The sequence below is a fragment of the Chiloscyllium plagiosum genome, chromosome 21, assembly GCF_004010195.1.
Source record: "Chiloscyllium plagiosum isolate BGI_BamShark_2017 chromosome 21, ASM401019v2, whole genome shotgun sequence".
Lineage (NCBI taxonomy): Eukaryota > Metazoa > Chordata > Chondrichthyes > Orectolobiformes > Hemiscylliidae > Chiloscyllium > Chiloscyllium plagiosum.
Genome location: NC_057730.1, coordinates 14,931,404 through 14,955,033, shown reverse-complemented (window position 1 = coordinate 14,955,033; position 23,630 = coordinate 14,931,404). Strand labels below are relative to the sequence as shown.

At 39.0% G+C, this 23,630-nt stretch overlaps 3 protein-coding genes across 4 annotated transcripts in view; 2 read left to right on the top strand and 1 right to left on the bottom strand.

Annotated features, from left to right (window-relative positions):
• The window catches only part of meiob (meiosis specific with OB-fold), a 64,331-nt gene extending 63,981 nt beyond the window's left edge, over window positions 1-350 (top strand). Inside the window, exon 14 of the mRNA XM_043711309.1 lies at window positions 52-350. Within this exon, the coding sequence (XP_043567244.1) occupies window positions 52-162 (111 nt within the window). The 3' untranslated portion in view covers window positions 163-350. The remainder of the gene's footprint in view (window positions 1-51) is intronic.
• Window positions 350-7,733, bottom strand: fahd1 (fumarylacetoacetate hydrolase domain containing 1). Of its 2 annotated transcripts, none has more exons than XM_043711313.1 (2): window positions 6,114-6,922; window positions 350-1,594 (listed from the first exon to the last, which is right to left on the bottom strand). In XM_043711313.1, the coding sequence occupies exon 1, from the start codon at window positions 6,781-6,783 to the stop codon at window positions 6,127-6,129; it is 657 nt and encodes a 218-aa protein (XP_043567248.1). In that variant the 5' UTR covers window positions 6,784-6,922; the 3' UTR covers window positions 350-1,594; window positions 6,114-6,126. The 2 variants fall into 2 exon arrangements, with proteins under 2 accessions (XP_043567248.1, XP_043567247.1); XM_043711312.1 differs by lacking the exon at window positions 350-1,594 and adding an exon at window positions 7,430-7,733 and having other exon boundaries at window positions 1,677-6,793.
• The window catches only part of hagh (hydroxyacylglutathione hydrolase), a 25,622-nt gene continuing 8,942 nt past the window's right edge, over window positions 6,951-23,630 (top strand). Inside the window, exons 1-6 of the mRNA XM_043711311.1 lie at window positions 6,951-7,096; window positions 10,086-10,252; window positions 11,805-11,869; window positions 13,999-14,116; window positions 14,892-15,000; window positions 17,669-17,772. Of these exons, the coding sequence (XP_043567246.1) occupies window positions 7,021-7,096; window positions 10,086-10,252; window positions 11,805-11,869; window positions 13,999-14,116; window positions 14,892-15,000; window positions 17,669-17,772 (639 nt within the window). The 5' untranslated portion in view covers window positions 6,951-7,020. The remainder of the gene's footprint in view (window positions 7,097-10,085; window positions 10,253-11,804; window positions 11,870-13,998; window positions 14,117-14,891; window positions 15,001-17,668; window positions 17,773-23,630) is intronic.

The following is a 23,630-nucleotide window of genomic DNA, read 5'->3' as shown; positions in this document are numbered from 1 at the left end:
CACTTTAAAATCGCTCTATAAAAATGCTTTTTTTGTTGTTGTCATGTACAGTTACTTGCATCAAGCAGTGCAAGAAATGGTGTGAGAACAAGCCTGCTTTCCTGCAAAATAGCTGATCCTGAAGAGGCCAGTCAGACTTTGTCCACGTTAGCAATTTTCTGAAACAGCTGCTAATTATATTGCCGATTCCCTTGGAGTTCAAATAATCTACCTCCAAGGAAAACATAATGTGCATAATGTTTTCAGTTGTCAGTTTATTTGGACTAATTAGTCTTTAGATAATTTCTTTCAATTATTTTGTTGAGACTTATTAAACATAAGAATATCAAACAAATGTTTCTGTAAAAAAACTTATACATTTACTGTAAGTTAATTTAACAACAAGAAAACAATGTGTGACCAAGGTGGAAAATATTTTACCTACAGACATTGAAACTTGCTGTCATCTTTTCTAAATTCACATTTTGCCCCTCAACAGTTTCCTTACAGTAGACTGACTTTCTTCAAAATGTTATCTTTCTTAAATATTACAGCCTTGAAATTATTTTCATGGATTTTAGAACATTTGCAAATCTTCTAGTTAAACCGTACCAATATATCCTCCTCTTGTGTTCACTGTAAGTAATAAAGGCATTGTTTGTAAGAAAAAATATGTAAAAAAAAAATAAAAAGAGGAACATGAAACAGTGTTTCACTCTTGTGTGTCATCCACAGCACAATATTTTGGGCATACCCGTTAGATGTAACACTTGGATTCAAACATCCAAATACTGGGCAGTTAAATTTTCAGGATGTCAGTTAATTTAAACAGAAATTCCTGGCAAAGCACAGGTTGGGCAGCAAACTGTTATGAGAAAGCAGAGTTAATGTTTTGAGTCCAGTGAAGAGTTACCAGATTCGAAACATTAACTCTGTTTTCTCCTCAAAGATGCTGCCAGACCCACTGAGTTTCACCAGCAATTTTTGTTTTAGTCTCAGATTTCCAGCATCTGCAGTTCTTTGTTTTATGTCAGTTCACTTATTTGCTGATGTCACAATAGCTACTTAAATAGCTACTGGTCACCTTAAAGAGCTTTGGAATTTGTCAGTTTATTTTTTAACTGACAAAACGGTCAGTGATTTCTGATACTAGGTAGGTAAACATTTCCAAGTAAAATCTGCCAGTTCTTTATTTTCACCAGATAGTGCCTTTTTATGCAGTTTGAAAACTTATTCTTCTCTGATCTAGTGTTTTGTCACTGAAAACATGTCTTAGTAATATTGAGACTTTACTACTTGACAGTTGTTTGTTCTCAATACTGCCATGTCTTATAGCAAATTAGCATTTTTGCATTGCTTTGAAATGGTCTTCAATATATTGTAATATTACAATGTACATTAACTCTAAAGTTAACTTGGACATTTGATATCTAAGGCATTAAATACGTGTACAACTGCCAGTAGAAATTAGATTTTTGCAGAGTTTCAGAGGCTTCCACCTACATCCCTGAATATAACTCTCCAGGTTATAGCGTTGTCTCTGAATAGAACATGGTTTGCATCCAACCCCATTGAATTTGTGCTTTCTACGTAATCTCCATTGTGAGCCAGATATCTTTATAATAAAAACAGAAAATGTTAAAGAAATTCAGCATCTGTAGAGAGAGAAATATAGTTAACATTTTGAGTCCAACGACTCTTCTTCAGCACTTTGTTTTTATTTCAGATCTCTAGCATCAGATGCTTTTATTTCCAAACCATAACAATAAACCCCAACTTATTTAAAAATTTTAAACATACATTGTCATTAAGCCTTTGTTAACAATGATAATCAAACAAACACTGTTTTCAATGTGGAATGTAAAGACTATTTTTAAGAAATATTAGATTATTTGATCACTATAATTTTAATTTCAATACTACATTTTAAAATGTATATTCATAAGTCCAAAGCAAATTATGAAATTATTCTGGGAACACAAATTCTTCCACCCCTTTCTGTAAAAATTAAAAATCCCATGACAGCAAATACTTCAAGCAGCTTTTCAGCTATATGTCTGCTTATATTTATGATGAAAATAGCCTACATGAATTTATCACATTGTTATTACATCCTAAACCCTAATTGCAAAGCTACCACCTTTCAGAGGGTATAGTTACAGTGTAAACATTTACATAGGTTAAATATAAGGACAGAATGTGAAGACTGTAAAATGGGAACAATTATATCTGTTTGTATGGGTACAATTACAGTAGCCTAGCCTCCCACTGCCTGAAGTCTATATTTAGAGGTGACACCTCTAAATGGAATGTAATGACGAGAATCATACAAAACAGGACTACATCCAATTAGTTGTATGCCCCTTGTCTTTCCCTCTATCTACCTATTTTTATTTTGTTTTCAAAGTTCATCTTAAATTAGGTTCCTCTCCCTTGTCAGATAGTGCATTCCAGATGGTGAAACCACTGTGCATCAAATGATCTGCCCTGAGCTCGCCCTGGTTTTTCTGCCAGTTATCAAAGTATCAAAAGTAAACAGAGTAAACAGTACATCAGTTTTGTTTGGGACAAACCTCATCTATGAATACAGGTGTTGAATTATTAATTGCCAATCTCAGCATCAAATATGTCACCTGTGGCTAATAAATTAAAATGTTCATCCAAGTGTTAAAACTAATGTTCCATTTCAAGATTCACAATGATTTCCTTTTACTGAAAATGCTGTAAAAGTTGTAAATTTCTGATGTATGTTAATCTCAAAGTAACAATGTGCTTTTTCTGCAGAAATATAATTCCTGAACAGTTGTAACTGACCATTATTTATAAAGATGATTTGTGTAATTTTGGAAAACATACATTTTCTACTGCCAACATAATCTTTGAGGAAAAAACAAAAACTATGGTAAAAATATGAAGGCTGCATTGGTTTCATTTGTGAACAATCCATAGGTCTATATTTCTTTTCTAGGTCTATATTATTATGTGGGTATTCTTCCCAATATTCAACTCCTTGTTTAATGTTAAAGATATTAATGTTGTCTTTCATAGGATTTCTTGTATTTTGGCCTGTTACTTTCAATGTATGCAGATAGTTAGAAATGTTTATTATGCACAACTATTTTAAACTCCTTTACTGGTTCAGGTCTTTTGCAAAACAATTTGCATAAATTTCAATTGATATATAATTTTGAGTAATGCCAATCTGGCTTTCCTTTTGCAACATGTAATTTGTTCACATTATATTATTGATTGAACTCAATAAAGTCAAAGCACCTTCAGACATTCGATAATGCTTGATCTCTGTGCTTCATCTGATGTTGACCAAATGATTCACAGAATAACTTACAGTTGTGCATTTGGAAATTTTAAATTGTAATTCAGTTAAGTGAATATGTGGTTACTCTTGCAGATCTTCTCATTCTGGTGCCATTGTGGGGACAACAAAAAGATCTGATTAAGGAAAGTCTTTGAGTGTTCGAGCAATATGTCCAGGCTACATAAAGACCAATTCCCAACATTAGTGCATTGATGGATAGTGACAGTAACACTGTTACTACCAGCTAAAGTAAGCATTTTTGACATTGCATGTAAGCAGCTGATGCTTACTGTATTTGGGTCCAAACCAGATTCAGTGGGGCTTTTAGTAAATCACCCAGCCCAGCGTCACAGAAGCCAGATGCTGAAGGAGCCAACTTTCTTACTTGTTCATGGAATCTGGGTCTCACTGGCTAGACTAGCCTTTACTACCAACCCCAATTGCTTTTGCTGCCTTCTTGAACTGCTGCAGTCCATTTGGATTTGGTACACAGATAGTATTCTTAGGAAGCAAGTTGCAGGAATTTGGTCCAGCAATAATGAAGCATCATATAATTTCCAGTCAGTAGTGTGCAGCTTGGAAAAGAACTTGCAGGTTTGGTATTCCTTTGCATCGACTGCCCTTATCCTTTCAGTTGATACAGGTCATGGGTTTGGACGGTGTTGCTGAAGCAACCTCAGTGAGTTGCTGCAGTGTATCTTACAGTTGGTACATTCTACTTCCTCTGTCCATCTGGCAGAAGGAGAGAATATCTAAGGTGCTGATGGTGTACCAATCAAGTGAGCAACTTTGTCTTGGATAGTGTCAAGCTGGAGTGTTGTAAAGAGTTAGATATGTTCAGGAAAGCAGAGATTATTCTTTTACATTCCTGACCTGTGCCACAATAGTTTTGCCTATAATAGAACAGGCATTTACCCACTTTTTTTCTCACTCCAAAACAGCAGTTTAAAAATGCAGACAGTCTGATCTAATAATATCATGGTGCTCTTTCTGCTATTATAACTTGAAGCCAAAGTTGGAAATACCTGCCAAAAACTGCACCAGAAGAGACAATAAAGCAAGTATTCTTCCCCAAGTTCTAGTTTCCTCCAGAGCAACATTAAGCATTTTAGTCCCCTGGATTTTGACCCATCCCCTGAAATACATTCACTTCCTTACTTTGCATGCAAGTATCTGGTGACTATATGCTTCACTTTGAACAGCTGGTAAGCACATATCTCTAACTGCCCAAACATTTTGTTTGACAACAAGCATGTAAAAGTGTCCTGCCTATTCACACAGTACTTTCAGTGTTTAGAAATGTTCTGTTTAAGAGTATACCAGTACTGCCCAAAATCTATCAATAGCAACTTAAACTGGATATCTTGTTTTTCCACATGTGCTGTCACAAGTGCGTTTCCACTCCTATTGATGGCAGACAGAAACACTTGACTTGCCCTTGACAGTGCCTTTCTCTCAGATAACTTATAAATACAGACTAAACGTCTTGAGTTTAAGTAGTATACTTGACTAATGTTCTCAATGTATGGTGGCTGTCTGAGAAAATGGGCCTGGGAAGAGTCAGTTTATAGATTATAAATTCCACAAATTGGCATTTTTGGCTTCAATACACATTCAGTGCCTGTAGTCTTTGTCAACATGTACGAAGTCATTTTGATTTAAAATGCAACCATTATCGCCATTAACTCATTTATAGAATTATTTCTGTAGGGGGAGATAGGGACATAGTGGTAATATTACTGAACTAATAAGAGATTGAGGCAATGATCTGGGAACATAGCTTCAAATCCTGCTGCAGTCGCTGATGAAATTTAAATTTGATTAATAAATGTGGAATTGGAAGCTGATCATGGTGACTGTGAAACTCACGTTATTTGTTGTAAAAACCGATGACCTTTAGAGAATGAAACTGACTTTCACAACACTGCAAACTCACACAATAACATACTGTATATGACACTTGTCTGCTTTCTGAAATCAGTTCAAGTGCATTTAGCAATGGGCAACAAATGCTGACCTTGCCAGTCACAAGTGTGTCCCACAAAAGATCAATTTTCTAACAATTATATTTGGACAAAAATTACGAGAACTAAAACATGAAACCAATTATTCAAAGGATTTGATAGCCACCTACAATACATTGTGTGTAAAGATCAGAAATTATTAATTTGGCTGACAGTGATTTTTCTAAGTATCATCACAAACATTTTAGTATAGTGGTGGACATATATAAATTATCAATATACATCCAGATGAATTCTGAAAAACACTTGACATGTCCTATACAATTATAGATGTTTACCTTTTCACAAGTTAGGATAAGAAAGATTATTCTGAAGTTATGTAGCTCAAAATTAAGTCCTAGTTTGTTGCAACTGATCATAAAAGATGAAGGAAGTTACATTTAAATTGTGATAACTATTCTCAAGAGATCCAAAAGCACTATTTTTTTTAAAAGTACTGTTACAATAGGCAGCTATGTTGCACACAGCAATATCAGTTTAGATCTATGGTGGGTGCTTTTGTGATCTTACCTTAGAGGCAGAAGGTCTGCATTCATCTCCTGCCTAACAGTGAAGTGTGTCATAACATCCACGATCAGGTTGATTAAAAATAATTTTACTTGTGGCACTGGTTATGTAGTCACTGGTAATATAGGGAATTATTTAAATCAGGTTACATTTTAAATTGTTTATGGTCCAGAGAAATTAAGCCAAATAGAAATGTACTTGTCCCATTGAAATCTCAAGAAATTTGTTATTCAGCAATCGGCAGACATAATTGCACGCTATTGTACAGAAAACAATAATATAATTACTTCTGAAATGACATTAATCGCTTTCCACTTTGAACTTCATGGTGATCAGGTCGTCAATGCCAGCTTGCAACTCATCATGTTCCTGGATATCAGACACTCCTGCAGGTGTCCCCGTGAGGACCAGGTCCCCTTCTTCCAGTTTCATAATCCCACTGATGTAACTGATGAGATATGGGATGGGGAATATCATCTGGGAGGTTTGTCCTTGCTGCCTGAGCTGTCCATTCACCTTGAGCCAGAGAGTCAGACGGTGTGGCTCAGGGATCCTGTCCTTGGGGATGAAGTCGCTCACTGGACAGGAGCAGTCGAAGGCTTTGGCCAGAGTCCAGGGGTGACCTTTCCTCTTGCACTCCTCCTGTGTATCCCGGGCCGTCATGTCCAAGCAAAGCGCGTAGCCTCCCAGGTAGCCCATAGCTTCTTCCTGCGGGATACAGCTGCCGCCCTTGGCCAGTACCAACCCCAGCTCTACCTCCGGCTGCAGCCGGCGGCTGTAGCGGGGTGGCCGGATTGCAAAGCCCGGCCTTAGGTAGGCACTGACCGGCTTCAGGAAGAGCAGCGGCTCGGCTCCGGGCACAGGGTTCCCCAATTCCCGAGCGTGTTCGGCGTAATTCCTGCCGACACAGACTATCTTCCTGCCCCACTCCCAGAAAGAGTGGAGGTCCCGAGCCATAGTCCTGAAACTGAAAATTTAAAACCGCTTCAGTCCCCGCAGAGCCTCCCTATACAGATATTGCAAAACCCTAACTGCTCCTTAGCCCTCTTTAAAGTATTCGCAATGACAACGTTTGCAGAGGTTATGGGGAAAATGTTGCAATTGGTTGAGATTGCCCAATGAAGGAGAGGCTGAGGGTTGGAGGTGAAAGGCTGTGTCTGGAGCCGGAGTGTCCCCGGTCTCCTGACTGTGAGTATGCTGCTGCCGGTACACCGGCTCGCCAGTGTCACCGTCACCGTCACCGTGCTGGCTGCTGCCGCCCGCAGGATCGGTAGGAGCTCCCTTCCCTCACCACCTCCTCCTCCCACTGTCAGCAAAGATACCTTTGCATTTGTCACTCTAGACCTGTGTCGCTGCTAAATACAATTTATTTTCTTTAATATTGTCTCTTGCAAACGTTTTAACCCGTTAGATATTCTTTGAAAGCCTATATTTATTTTCTCATGCAAGCATTTAACCCTTCTTCGAAAGTCTACCTTCCTGTTTAAAAAAAACGATTATTCGTGTGTGTCATTCTGTATATGATATTGCGACTTTATACAAACCATGCGGAAGCCAGCCCAGCTAATTATTTAAGTGGGTAAAATCCACACACGTGGTATACCTGCCTCTTCCTGGTACTTTGTTTTGGTAGACGTTTCTTTAAAATGGGGCCTGTCAGTCAGCACAGAGGCCCATCTCAGCGTCTGTTTACACCGTTTATAATATTGACCAGGAGTTAGTGCAGTGTTCTGGCCCTCTTACATTTCCTGCACTGGGGAGAAATTCAAATGAGGTCATGGCTGGGTAATAGTCGAAGAAAGAGGAAAGTGAAAGCGTCTGTCTGGGCTGCTCTTTAGTAAACAACTGTAGTGCAGCATAAGAGTCTTACAGCACAGAAACAGGCCCTTCGGTCCAACCAGTCTACACCTACCATGTTCCCAAACTAAGCTAGTCCCACTTGCCTGCCCTTAGCCCATATCTCTCTCAACGTTTCTTATTCATTTAAGTTAAAAATCACATAACACCAGGTTATAGTCCATCAGGTTTAATTGGAAGCACCAATTGGACTATAACCTGGTGTTGTGTGATTTTTAACTTTGTACACCCCAGTCCAACACCGGCATCTCCAAATCTTTCTTATTCATGTACTTTTCCAAATGTATTTTAAATGTTACAGGACCTGCATCCAACCACTTTCTCTGGCAGTTCATTACACTCTGTCAAAAAGAAGTTGCCCCTCAGGTTCTTTTTAAATCTACCCCTTCACCTGAAAAATATGTCCCCCTAGTTTTGAACTCCCTCACCCTTGGGAAAAGACCCTTGCTATTCACCTTATCTATGCCCTTCATGGTTTTATAGGTCATCCCTCAACCTCCTGCACTCCAATGAAAAAGTCGCAGTCTTTATAACTCAAACCTTCTATTCCTGACAATATCCTGGTAAATTATTTTATTGAACCCTCTCCATTTTAATAATATCCTTCCTACAGCAGGATGACCTGAACTGTACACGGTACACCAGAAGAGGTGACACCAATGTCCTGTACAACTTTAACCTGACATCCCAACCCTCATACTCAAAGCAATGAAGGCAAGTGCTCTGATTGCCTTCTTAACCACCTTGTCTGCATGTGATGCAAATTTCAAAATATTATAAATTTGAACCTCTAATTCTCTGTTCTACAGCATTACACAGGGCCTTATCATTAATAGTATAAGTCCTGCCCTTGTTTGTTTTACCTTGCATTTTTTCCAAATTAAACTTCATCTGCCACTCTTCAGCCCATTGATCACAATTCATCTCTCGGTCACTGTCCGCTATACCACCAATTCTGGTGTCATCTCAATGTCTCTTAAATTCTCACACAAGTCGTTTGTATAAATGATGAACAAAAATGGACGTAGAACTGATCCCTGTGGAACACCACTGGACACAGGTCTTCAGTCTGAAAAACAACATATCCCCCTCTGTCTCCTACTGCTAAGCCAATTTTATATCCAGTTGGCAAGATCTCCTAGAATTCCATATAATCTAACTTTACTGATTAGTCTACCATGCAGAACCTTGTATTATTGGAAACCTGATTAAAGAGTATGGTTAAAACAAATAGTGTGCAAAGGAAAATAAGTGTAAATGAAGGTGTGCTAGAACAAAAATAAAATTTTCTTTTAGAAAACTGACAAATCACGTATTTAATTAAGTTTATATACTTACGGTGTTGGCTAGTATTCTGGTGATTTATCATACGCGACAATTGAAGTTTTCCATCCTAGAGGCGATTGTGCTTAAATATGAGTAGGCCGTAAAACAGCATTTTACTACAATGGCCAAAAACTATGGGTGCTCCACTTTTAAGTATAAACTGATTCCTTTGTGTCACAACAGACTGCATTTTCCATATTAAGTAAATAACCCTTATAGTCTTTCCAAAGTCAACTCCATTATTTATAATTATAATCAAATGGGTTCAGTGCAATTTGCAGTTGTTTTGTAAAGACAGAGGTCCCCTTCAGTTCTATTAAGTTTTCTTTAATCCAGTCGATTATGACTGATATCAGTCTAAGGTAAGGTAGACTTTTATTGATTTGACATGAAATTCACTGGACGAAGCCAAGGTGAGAATACAGAATGGGGTCTTTTGCCCATAACTCTGTTATCTGTTCGACCGAAGCCATTTACTCAAATTTGTTATCCCCAATCCAGTCTCTAAATGGTTTGTAAATACATCGCTTTGAAATCGGGAATGGAGCGAATAATGTTTGGCTCAAGTTAGAAACAAAGGGACTAAAGAATGTGGCTTTACTTATTACAGAATATCTACTTTCAAAACAAATTATATCTGGACTAACATGACATTAGCCAGGTTAAATGTTACTACTGGCTTCAGCATCTTTTTAGGTAGGAAGGGCTATAAAAGCAGCATGATGCTATGAAAGGATCTGTGAGGAAGTGCCTTTTGTGGATGTTAAATGAGGTTGGAAATGAAATGTAAACAAGGACAGAGAGGACGTCCATTCAGGTGAGGTAAGGAAGAGTTAATAGCATCTATAGAAATTACAAAAACGAATTTAAGCATTTGGAAGAAATTTAAGCATTCAGATGAAACATGGAAGAATAAAAACTTTGACAAATAATCATTGTTTTATGGATAATTAGACAACTCTTTACAAACCATATAAAACATTTATCATACTCTTGGTCAATTAAGCCTGTGATGTTCAATTATACAAAATATTCAGAAAGAATATATAATTTCATATGTGTTTGTTTATCTGCAGGTTCACTATCTGCTCAGTTTAGACCTGCCGTTAGAAAGTCTGAAACTGTTATTCAGGCAAACATGAAGGTGGAATTGTTGCCAGCACTGGCTGATAACTATATGTATCTCCTCATTGATAATGAAACCAGAGAAGCAGCAATTGTGGATCCAGTGGAGCCTCAGAAGGCAAGCAGGAATAAAACATTCCTTTTTTAAATATTTAAACTAGTTGGCTGTTGTCATTAATTGTTTATTCGATGATAATGCAACTGAGGCAAACTAGAAGTTATCTTTTATGTGTAGTTGTAAATTTATTTTTAATTCTATTTGGGTGTTTTATACGTGTTACCTAATCTTTTTTTTCTTATTCTTTCATTGGCTGTGGCATTGTTGGCAAGGTTATCGCCCATCTCTAATTTGCCCTTCCCAAATCACGTTTCAGCATTTTCTGAGGGTGCAGAGTCTCATGTAGGCCAGAGTGAGTAAGGATGACAGTTTTCTCTCCTTATTGGGCGTTGTTGAATCTGATGGGCTTTTACAAAAATCAGTGAAAGTGTCACAGTCACCATTTCTGATCCTAGCAATTCCAAGTTTCTACTTGATGACATGTGTAACAACTGGTATGAAACAAAGACTCCCAAGGCAAAATTTATACCCACAGACCAATGATCCAACCGCAACTTCAGGTTGAACTTAATTGAACTTAAATACCACCAGTCACAATGGTGGGATTACTGCTATACCACCTCAATATAGTTCAGCTTGAGTGATCTTAGAAAAGCCAACTCAGCTAAGATAGTGTAATAAAGCATTTCAACTTGCAATATGAATACAGTGCACTTCTGGTTTGAGTATATCAGTCTACTAACACTGAAAAAATGTTATTCTGCTACATCTGTAACATACTGTTATTGTAAGATGTGGTTTCAACTATAGCAGAAATTTATTTCTAAAAACGTGACTATTAACTTGGTTCATCTTAATATAATTCAATTTGGGGTACAACAGTATTTAAAGATCAAGTTATCATAGCATAACAGTAAAATTGGGAATTTATAATATCTCTTGGTAAAACTAGTTTTTATATTGATATATTTCCAACACTAAATTATAATTTTGATAATGTTATTCTACAAGCATGTTTTTGGTAAATATCAGATTAACCAAAAACAGACTATCATACTTCTGGTGTGCAAATTGGCGACCGATTCTACTAGGAGAAAGTGAGGACTGCAGTTCTTCTAAACAACACAACACATTAGCATAAAGTGCTTGGGAAGTTTGGGAGTTTTGAATGCATGATAAAAATGTACTGCAGTATTGTTGGTTGACAGATTATGGAATTTAAAGTGCTGAAATTTCTGCATTGTACCTAATCATTAATGAGGTCCTAAGCTTTGATGTTTGCTAACTTGTCCCTAAGCCTTCTGGACTATGTTCATAGGGGGAAATGGTGCAAAGTCTATATCATGCAATCAAGAGCTTTTCAAAGCCCACTGACCAACTAAGTGAATGTTGTATAAGTAATGATAACCCAACCTGAATGAAGAAAATGGGGAATTCTGATGAAAGCCGCTGTTTCATTCAATTTCTACATCATATCAGAAGGGATTTCTTTTGTAAATCACAATTAATTATACTTCAGTAATTTGGTAACTGGATGTTATGAAGAAGACCTGTGATCTGAAAGTTGCCGATAATTTCAGTTCCAAGCAGGTGATTTCTGTTTTTCTGTTAGGTGGTTGAAGCAGTAAAAAAGCATGGAGTAAAGCTGACTACGGTTCTTACCACACATCACCACTGGTAAGCATTTTTTTTTAAATAAACTTTACAAAGGGAGTAAATGACATAGTAACAGGGAAAAAAAAACACCCATTGTAGCCACATAAACCTCCATAAAACTCAGTATAATCTGGCTATTGATTTTTGCTTCATAGCTCAATGTATTCCTACAGGTGACCATTGTTTGTCTCTGTATTCAGATCTGGACTTAACAGGAAAAGAGCAATCTAAGTTTATTAGCGGAGGGTGGTGAGTGCATGGAATGTGCTGCCTGAGGAAGTGATGTAGGCTGGTACATTTAAACAACATCTAGATGGGTAAATAAATAGGAAGGGTTTAGAGGAATATGGTTCAAACGCTGGCAAATGGGACCAGACTTATCTAGGATACCTGGGCGACATGGACGAGTTTGTCCGAAGGGCTCTTCCATATTATACATCTCCATGACTCTATAAATGCATTTAATATAGAAAAAGCCCAAGGCAGCCCATAGAGTAGATACAGTGGAAGAGTTAAGTGAGATAATCAAAAGCTTGAATGGAAATAAATGTTTTGAGATCGGAAGGATGCAGTGAACTTGAGGGAGAATGCTCCAGAGTATAAGGTTGAGACAGCTAAAGGATTTACCACAAATGATGGAACAGTCAGAAGAGGAGAGATGCATGACAATGAAGGTGTGATAGCAAAAAGTATTGCTTGGGAGGTAAGTTTGTAAAAGGTGTTAAGGGACAGCACTGATTATAGAGAGGCAATGATAGTAGTAATCTAGTGCAGTACAGGATGGAGGAAACAACATTTGGGAATTCGGGATGTGAACAGAAGGATATTGGAAGTGTTCAGTCCAAAAATGGTACAGCTATTAATAAGGATTGCAGAAACCTTGAGAGTGAACAGCAATGTCACTGAGGTGTAAGTTAGATGACTTGCTGAAAGGTATGCTGTTGGTTCTACATTAGGCTAAACAAGATGATGCACTTTGCACAGTCTGAGTTTGACTTTAGCAAAAGGCAAGAAAGGAGTACCAGTGGTAATTAGGATATGAATATGCTCTTTAATATAATCTGTACTGATATGCTGCTGGGAACAGTGAAGCAATTGTACAAAGAGAGAGAGAGTGTGAGACATGTTGATAACATGGGAGTTGCAGAGTTATTGTATACGATGTAGAGTCTTGGGTTATAGTGTATCATAAAATAAAACAATAAAATGAAATGTGACCAACAGCAGTTTTCTATTGCAAAAACATTGCAGTAGTTGGTAATTGTCACTGAGGGGATTGTGAATAAAAGCTGAAAGAGATCGCGGATTTCAAAATAAGAGGCAAACTGACAAAAAGAGCAAAGAACTAATGAAATTCTTTGTATCCAATCCCTACCAATTCTCTTGTACCTCGCCCAAAACTTCCCAGATGTTCTCACCCTCGCCCATTACAGCATCTGATCTGGACAGATCCAACACTCCATGCTATAACCTCTAATGCAAAGGGGAAAAAGCCAATAATTCAGAACAACAAAAGAAAGATGGAGGGCAAAAGAGATAGACAGCTGATCAAGGGTACACAATAATTTTTAACAAGCTAGGCACCATTATATGTACAGGGTGAAAGCACGAAGAGATGCAGAGGCAAATGGAGCTACAGCATTAGGCTAAGATAGTGCGATCCCACTGTTACATCTTCCAAGTGTGATACCAGAATATTTCCAGGTATTTAGGATCAGAGTGTGTGGTGCAGAAGACCAACCCTGTGCCAGTGTGATGAGCATTGAGATACTCTCCGTATTGGCTTATTTGTGTTGATCTGAGGATAGAGAACAGACAAGACACTTCAGAGGCAAATTGCAATTCAAGATCTCCACTAATGCTGGGTTATATAGTGAAGAATGGAGCTAACCAAGAAGTGGGGTTTGGATTGTTGTTTAGATAGGATGTTGATGTAGCTGATGGAGGAGTTGATATACGAGTGTTTGCAGTTTGAGAGATAGGAAAGATTCAAAAGCAGTGATCAGGAAGATACCTGTGTGCTACCTGCCCACGAGTAGGTATCTATCCACCCTTGCCCCTCCATACCCACAGTACCACATCTATGCAAATACGCATGAGTTGTTTTACCATTTGATTTTGGTAATCTTGACCTACCATCTTGTTTCCAGGGACCATGCTGGAGGTAACACTGAGCTGGTGAAGAAGGTACCTGGTCTCCAGGTCTACGGTGGTGATGACCGGATTGGAGCTCTCACGTGCAAAGTGAGCCACAAGAAAACATTCCAGGTACATCACAAGAATCTGAGCTTTAACCAGAAAGATCAGCTGTGGCATAATCATTGTATTCAATTTTCTGCTAGTTTCTGTTTGCCAGCCCAACTACCTAATGTGATGAAAAATATCCTTAACAGTAAATGAATTTCAGTTGAACTTATGATTTTGTAACTGACAGTTTATGAAGAAGACTCAAATTATTTTAAAGTTGCATTATCTGTTTTGACAAGACATATAATTGCCGCCTTGTTTAAATGTTAACAAGTTGGCCATCTTTTGTTTCCCTGGTGATCAACTGGGTACACTACTGGCCTGGAGTGCTGTGGGGATATGGTATGGACTGCTTGATAATTGTTTCTAGGAGATATAGGTGCAGTTTTGTATGTCTGCTTGATTTCTATCTGTCCTCGCACTCCCCCCGAAGTAGACTTATGTCATTACTGTCACCGTGCTAAGAGCTCTTTAATCCTCCGTTTACTGATGGGTAGCCACATCTCCAAATGAACTGCTGGCTCTGTCCTGTGCAATCCAAGATTTACAATTTATCCCCTGCATTGCTATGTTAATAAGATCTTTCTATGCACAAAAAATGAATTCTATACTGTTCTAGGCATGTTTTGCTTGCTTCTACATAACGCTGTTTGATTTATGAAATAACATGGTTTGGAAATAAAAAAGAGAGACTAGAAATGTTAAGAAGTGACTTAGGTTACTGATTCTTAGAGTGAGAGAAACCGTGTTTTAAAAATTAAACTAACTACAAGACGTGATGTGCTTAACCATTCAGGTTGGCTCTTTGAATGTGAAATGCCTGTTTACACCCTGTCATACATCAGGACATATCTGCTACTTTGTGACAAAAGAGAATAGCAGTGAAGCACCAGCTGTATTCACTGGTGAGTGTAGCTGAAACCTCCCTTTATAGTGTAACAAAATAATCATTCAACAGACAGATAACTCTCTGTACTGAATACTCATTGGATGTGCCTTGATTCTCAAGTGAAAGTAATCTACATTTAGCATATTGAGTATTAACCAAGCTTTCTGTAATAAGGCCAAATAACTTTCTTTTGAAGTTTTTTTTAATAGACTAGACCTTAAAAAATCCTTCAGTTTGATGTATATAATGTTGATTCTGTCTGTATTAGCCTGTAGAGAAATCTTAAGTTGCTAACTTTGATTTTTCAAATTAATTTGCATTAAATCTAAAAATTTGACCAAGCCCATTTTGGAGCATGGAATGCCACTGCAGAGAACCAGTAGTGAGTTGTGAAGCACTCTCTGTATTGAGTCTTAGGTGTCAGTTCTGTTGTGCAGGGGAGGGAGATAGACACTTCCAAGGTACAATGCAATTCAAGACCATAGGCACTGCTAAGTCAGATAAATAAGGGGAAGTGACAATGATTGGGCTCAAGGGCACCTAAGCAGGGAAGCTGAAGGGAAGGGGTAGTTACCAGGAACAGTTGGGGACTAGTTAATGACAAATGGGGTCAGTTAACTTAGCTGGCTCCTTTGTGACACACATGGATGCCAACAGCATGAGTTAAATTCCTGTACCTGCTGAGGTTACTCCCCTTCTGAACCTCTCCCCTTGCCTGAGATGTGGTGACCTCCAGGTTAAACCATCATCAATCCTCTTTCTCTCCTTGTCTTTCCCTCTTTGATAGCGGTGGGGGCAATAGTGATTTTGGGAGATGTGAGTAAGTGAAAGAGTGAACAGCGATGATTAAGTGAACAGTAACAGTTGGTTGGGGTAAAGACCTCCCACGTTATCCTGGGTCTTCAATCACATTAATATTTTTAGATAATTTACCTTGGTACTGGCTGGCTGTCATGCTTCCTGTATAAACTTCTGATTAAGTGTCACATTTTAGATTTGGTATTCCAGATTGTGACCAACAATAGCTGCCCAATTAGAACAAGCCAGTCTTTTTGTTGGGGCATCAAGCAGATGTTAATCCCTTCTTTTAACTTAATATGGAAAGTAACATTGATTTTATGGTCTTTACCAATGTGGCTTGTGTTGAATGATTCTACCTGTCTGCAATCTGGGAAGTTCACTGTTATGATTCCATACTGATTTTCTAGGCTATGTTCATTCAAGCATCATCATACAGTAGCTCATAAGGAGTCGTCGAGTCATATGACACGGAAACAGACCCTTCGGTTTAACTCATCCATGCCGACCAAATACCCTAAACTAATTTAGCCTATTTGCCAGCATTTCATGTACCTATCCAGATGCTTTTTAAATGTTGTAATTGTACTAGCCTCCATCACTTCCTCTGGCAGCTTGTTCCATATATGCACCACACTTTATGTGGAAAAATTGCCCCTCACGACCTTTTTACAACTTGCCCTTCTGACCTTAAACCTATGCCCTCTAGTTTTGGACTCCCCACCCTGGCAAAAAGACCTTGCAATTCACCCTATCCATGCCCCTCATGATTTTATAAACCTCTGTAAGGTAACCCCTCAGCCTTTGAAGATCCAGAGAAAATAACCCCAGTCTGTTCAGCCTCTCCTTTTACCTCAAGCCGTCCAACCCTGGCAACATCCTTGTAAATCTTTTCTGAGCCTTTTCAAGCTTAGCAACGTCTTTCCTATGGCAAATAGACCAGAACTGAATGCAGTGTTCCAAAAGTGGCCTAACCAATGTCCTTTATAGTTGTAACATGGCCTCCCAATGCATTGACCAATGAAAGCAAGTGTACCAAATGCCGCCTTCACTACCCTGTCTTTTTGACAGAAATGTGGAGGATTTTAAGGCTTGTGCACACTTTTGGTTCATGACACCTTTTAAAAGCTTGTTTGAAGTTACTTTTAGGAAAGATCATGTGTAGCGGTCAAGATGTCCTCCATCAGCATCTGTGACCCACCTCCTCTTACACAGTACCTCCTCTTTCATAGATACTTTCATTATTACTTCAACAACACCAGTCTTTCCCTGTATCAAAAGTAGTTGCAAGAAAAGAGAGATTTGCATTTATATAGCACTATTGACAACCTGAGACAAATTGCTTTACATGTGATTATGCACTTTTTGAAATTTTGACTTCATTGTAATGTAGGAAATCTGGCAGCCATTTCCACACATCAGATTAAAGAGGTTTATGGATAATGAGCCTGTCTTGCAACTAATAATTCAGTCATTGTTGAGTTTGTTGTTTCTGTTCCTAAACTCATCATTCATCAATATGAATGAAAATGCTGAGGCAGTTAGAAATAAGAATTTGTCAAAAGTACTTAGTAAACTAAAACTCACATCAAGGGGGACATTAAACATAAATCCGAATGAAAGATATATTATACACTGACATTGTTTAACTCCAGTGATATTTTTTGTATGCCTTCTGTCCGATGTTTGTCTGTTCAAATGGAATGGTTGACGTTTCTCCTGTATTCTATTCATTTACAACATTAACTGTTCTGGATTATTTGAAAAACAATCTTAGCCCTTTTTTCTGTTTCAGCCTTTCATATGTTTAATCTTGCTTATGCATGTTCAAAATTTCCAAGGTTCATTTGTAATGTAATTATATGTTGGTTTTGATCTCCTCACAGGCGATACACTATTTGTTGCTGGATGTGGCAAATTCTTTGAAGGATCTGGTGAGGAAATGTACCGAGCACTGATTGACATTCTTGGCAGCCTGCCACCTCAAACGGTAAATGTTGTAATATTCGGTAACTGACAGTGTATTTTTTGAAACATCAATGCTTTGGTTGTTAATGAAATCTGCCATCTTTATTCTGTCATGTCTATAATTCTGCAAAGTCATTTCAGCATAAGTATCACTGCACCCTGTTATCCTGGTAGTTTTCTTTTCTTACTCCTTTTTTGTTTTGAAACAACAATAAAAATTGCTGGAAAAGCTCAGCAGGTATGGCAGCATCTGAGGAGAGAAGTCAGAGTTAATACTTCAGGTCGAGTGACCGTTCCTCAGAACTGATGGCAGCGTGCAAAATGTCAGTTTTCATGCAGAAGATAGGATTGGGGGAAGGGGTAAGGAGTCCTGATAGGTCGGGATAAAGTCCAAAGAGAGAGAAGAACAGTTGGACAGACAAAGATAAAGCCAAATCTCTCCTCAGACGCTGCCAGACCTGTTGAGCTTTTCCAGCAATTTCTATTTTTGTTTCGGATTTACCGCATCCGCAGTTCTTTCAGTTTTTCCTTTTTCTTTGTGAACAAATGTTTTTCCCTTTGCCTCCTGCATGCCTGGAGATATTAGCCAGTTGCCAGGGTCAGAGACTCTTGAAGACATCATCCAAAGGGTTATATTTCAAATGTAAATTAGACTTTGTCCTGATTGGCTGCCTTGCTTTAGCAGTATCATAGTTGAACAGGAGTCTGTCTTCATCCAGTGTTCTCACATGTACTCGTGAACACAATGCGGGGACAACTAATATAAATTAGGAAAATGAATTTGGGTCACTTTCCTTATTCAGAGATGATTTGTTTGCTTCCCTGAGATTATCACACAGAACAAACTAAGAATTAAGGACAGTACTGAAAGTTTGTGGTTATTCACTCACCAGGCACTGGCTCCTTCACCTCTTCATTCTCCCTGCCTGTGCTTCCTTCATCCTTCATTTCATAGTTTCTCTGCATATTCCTTCACAACTTCCTTCACAACTAAGTCCTTTTTTGTTTCTTCGATCTTTCTCTGAAGATTGCTAACTTCAGTCAACATTGTTAAACTAACACCATACCCACTGATTCTGTATCTAGCCCTTTCCTCTTAAAATGCTGCAGTGAATGTCTGTCATTTCGCCCATTGCCTTGTTTCCTCATCAGGTCCAACACCCACGTTATCAATATCGTGAGAGTTTGAGCATTTCTAACTCACCAGTTTTTCTTCTATTTTTCCTAGCATAACCGTAGAATCGGCCTGATTGTTTTCTCCTATTATGCCCAGTGAATCAACAGTGGTATGCCCTAAGTCCTCCGTCCCATGCTATTTCTAATGTTATGACCAAGGCCAAAGGGTGAACTGATTTCTTTCTGATCCTTCAAAGATGATCAGGAATAGGCAGGAAATGCAGAGCTGAGGTTAAAATCAGATCAGCCATGATCTTATTGAATGGCAATTAAGACTCAAAGGGCCAAGTGACCTACTCTTGTTCCTTGTTTGTATGTTCCATGTCCCACTGGTCACAATAAAGTTTGAATTTAAAAAGGAAAGTGATATTGCCAGTTATACATCAGACCGTTTTTAGCTCAGTATGAGAAACAGCCCAATTCCTTAAGTAACAAGTAAAGGATTAGTTTATTTTAAAAAAAAACTTACTGAAGACAGGATATAAAGATTATTAACAAAAACTTTAAACTGTGCAAATATATGCAGTTGTATTTGTTGAAAAGTAACACACTGATATGCACATAACCTCCAAGTCTGTGAAAAGGTATTAAAACTCTATAGAGTGTTTTCTTTTGAAGTACTTTGGTCAAGTAACAGTTAAATTCAGAAAAAAGAATTATTCACAGATTGTCCCAAGTGCTGATTTCTAACCAAAATCACTTTGCATATACACTGTTGGCAGTGGAATTTCTTCCTGGATCAGTTATGTCTAGCTGAATTCACTTTTGTTTTTCCTGGAGACAGTGGTGGTAGATTGTGAATTCTCCTTTCGGAAACCCTCCACTTGTGAGATGAGGTTTTACTGTGTGTATGTTCAACATTCAAACGTTGAGAGCCATCTAGGAGAAAAGGAAAGGGGTAAATGCTATTTCTGTAAAATTATCTCTGACTCTGCCTGTTCAAATCCTATATCTTTATCTAACCCACGAACTAGGTCATGTGATCATTTTATGAAAGTATTGTAGACTTGACACCTTCTTCCAAACGCTTTACAAATGTAATATTGAAGCTGCTGTAACCACTTGGTATTCTTTTCAAAGAGTTCAAGGTATATCCAAGTCTTATCAATTATATTGCAAACTAATATTTTGGATAACACACCTTTGTTACAATAATCTATACGTTATCAGTAATGCTTCCATCTACAAATCCTTGTTCAGCTTTCAGATGCATGCTGATGACACCCAGTTTTACCTTCCCATCTTCACCACTGAGACTAAGATGCTCATAATATTGGAGACATAGTTAAGATAGTATTAAGACGTAGATAAGTCTTGATTTCCTCTTGCTCAACATTAACTCCCTCCTCAGTGTGGCTATTTCATTGTCCTTGCTCACATTTTCAAATCCAAACTTCACTTCCTGTCTAATTGTATTTTTTTTTCCCCAACCCTATATCTTCTGACCAAGCTTACCATTTATTTATTTATTTATTTATTACAGACAATTTGGCAATTGTATAAATTGTCGTAGTATCTCTAAGCAACCTTTGAGTGACTGTGATATTTATGACTGGGATACTGGGGAGGCAATAGCGTAGTGGTATTATCACTGGACTGTTAATCCAGAGAGGCAAAAGTAGGTACTGCAGATGCTGGAGATTAGAGTCAAGATTAGAGTGGTGCTGGAAAAGCACAACAGGTCAGGCAGCATCCGAGGAGCTGGAAGATCGATGTTTCGGGCAAAAGCCCTTCATCAGGAAATCCCGAAACATTGATTTTCCTGCTCCTTGGATGCTGCCTGACCTGCTGTGCTTTTCCAACACTACTCTTAATCTTGACCCTGTTAATCCAGAGACCCAAGTAAAGTTTTGGGGACCCAGGTTCAAATTCCACCACAGCAGAAACAACTCAGCCCAATTCCTTAAGTAACAAGTAAAGGATTAGTTTATTGCAAAAAAGAAATTACTGAAGCAAGGATATAAAGATTATTAACAAAAACTTTAAACTGTGCAAATATATGCAATTGTACTTACAGCAGATGGTGGAAATTGAATGCATTAAAAAAAAATGTCTGGAATTAAGAGTCTAATGATGCTCATGAAACCATTGTCAATTGTCAGAGGAAAAAAAAACCACCTGGTTCACTAATGTCCTTTAGGGAAGGAAACTGCCAGACCTTACCTGGTCTGGCCTCCACTTGACTCCAGACGCACAGCAATTTGGTTGACTCTTAACTGCTTTCTGGGTAATTAGAGGTGGGCAATAAATGCTGGGCTAGCCAGTAATACCCTCATCCTGTAAATGAATTTAAACAAAACGATTTCCTAAGTCATTCGACACCCACTCTTCTCTCCTCTCCTTTCCTTCAAAATGTAATGAGAAGCAGGGGCAGGCCTTTCAGCCCCTCAAGCCTGCTCCACTATTCCTTAAGATCAGGGCTGATTTCATTGTTGAGCATGTGGTATTGGAAAGACACAGCAGGTCAGGCAGCATCCGAAGAGCAGGAGAAACGACGTTTCAGGCATAAGCCCTTCATCAGAAATATTCCTGCTGAAGAGCTTGTGCCCAAAACGTTGATTCACCTGCTCTTCGGTTGCTGTCTGACCCACTATGCTTTTCGAACACCACACTTTCGACTCTGATCTCCAGCATCTGCAGTCCTCACTTTCTCCTAGCTGATTTCATTGTTGTCTCAATTCCGCTTTCCAATCTCTGAACCCTCCAATAAACTTTGACTCTCTAGTAGATCAAAAATCTGTGTAACTCAGTCTTGAATATATTCAATGATCAGCTTCCACTGCTCTCTGAGGAAGAGAGTACTGACCCTCTGAGATAATAGTCCTCCTCATCTTTGTCTTAAATGGGGGATGCTGTATTTTTAAACAGTACTGTCAGTTCCCAAGTCTCTGAGGGGCGAATACGTCCTGTCAACATCCTGTGAAGCCCCCTCAGATACTTGTAGATTACTTCTTATTCTTCCAAACTGTCAGATGTGTACAGGCCCAATCTGCTTCACCTCCTTAATAAAGTGATCCCTTCATTCCTGAAATTAGCCCAGTGAGCCTTCTCTCTACAGCTTCCAATGTCAGTGTATCTCTTAAGGAGACCAAACTGTGCATACTATTCCAGATGCAATCTCACCAATGCCTGGTACAGCTCTAGCAAGGTTTCCCTTTTATACGCGATTCTCCTTGAATGAAGACCAATATTCTATTTGCCTTAATTATTTGTTGTCCTTCATGTTAACCTTTTGCAATTCACCTACAGGAGACTCTGATCCATTCAAACGGATTTATTCTGTAGTTTCTCTCCATTTAAATAATATTCTGGTTTTCTTTCTTTTTACTAAAGACAACCTTGCATTTTCTCATATTGTATGCCACATCCGAGGAGCTGGAAGATCGATGTTTTGGGCAAAAGCCCTTCATCAGGAAATCCATTCAAACGGAATTATTCTGTAGTTTCTCTCCATTTAAATAATATTCTGGTTTTCTTTCTTTTTACTAAAGACAACCTTGCATTTTCTCATATTGTATGCCACCTGCCATTTTATTTCCCCACTCACCACGCTATCCATATACCTTGGCAGACTCTGCTATCCTTCTTATACCTTGTATTAGCCTTATTGACATAGATGGCTATAATATACTTGATCTATTCACCAAAATGCGAAATAGCGATTGTAAAGCCCAGCACTGATTCCTATGGCATGCCAAGCTTTACAGTTTGCCAATCTGGAAATGTCTAGTTTATGTCTCTGCCCCGGCCGACCCATTGTCTCACCTCCCATCACCAAACCATCATCTCCCAGACCATCCATAACCTCATCACCTCAGAGGATCTCCCATCCACCGCCTCCAACCTCATAGTCCCACAACCCCGCACCGCTTGTTTCTAACTCGTGCCCAAAATCCACAAACCTGACGGCCCTGGCCGACCCATTTTCTCAGCCTGCCCTGCCCCACCGAACTCATCTCCGCATACCTCGACACGGTCCTGTCCCCCTTAGTCCAAGAACTCCCCACCTACGTTCGGGACACCACCCACGCCCTCCACCTCCTCCATGATTTTCGCTTCCCCAGTCCCCAGCGCCTTATCTTCACCATGGACATCCAGACCTTGTACACCTCCATCCCCCATCACAAAGGACTCAAAGCCCTCCGCTTCTTCCTTTCCCGCCGTACCAACCAGTACCCTTCCACCGACACTCTCCTTTGACTGACTGAACTGGTCCTCACCCTGAACAACTTCTCTTTCCAATCCTCCCACTTCCTCCAAACCAAAGGAGGCATCCGCATGGGCCCCAGCTATGCCTGCCTCTTCATAGGATATGTGGAACAGTCCATCTTCCGCAACTACACTGGCCCCAACCCCCACCTTTTCCTCCGCTACATCGATGACTGTACCGGCGCCGCCTCGTGCTCCCACGAGGAGGTTGAACAGTTCATCCACTTCACCAACACCTTCAAATTCACCTGGATAGTCTCAGATTCCTCCCTCCCCTTCCTCAACCTTTCTATTTCTATCTCAGGCGACCGAATCAACACGGAATCTCTTTCCAATCCTCCCACTTCCTCCAAACAAAAGGAGTAGCCATGGGCACCCGCATGAGCCCCAGCTATGCCTGCCTCTTCGTAGGATATGTGGAACAATCCATCTTCCGCAACTACACTGACCCACCCCCCACCTTTTCCTCCGCTACAACGATGACTGTATCGGCGC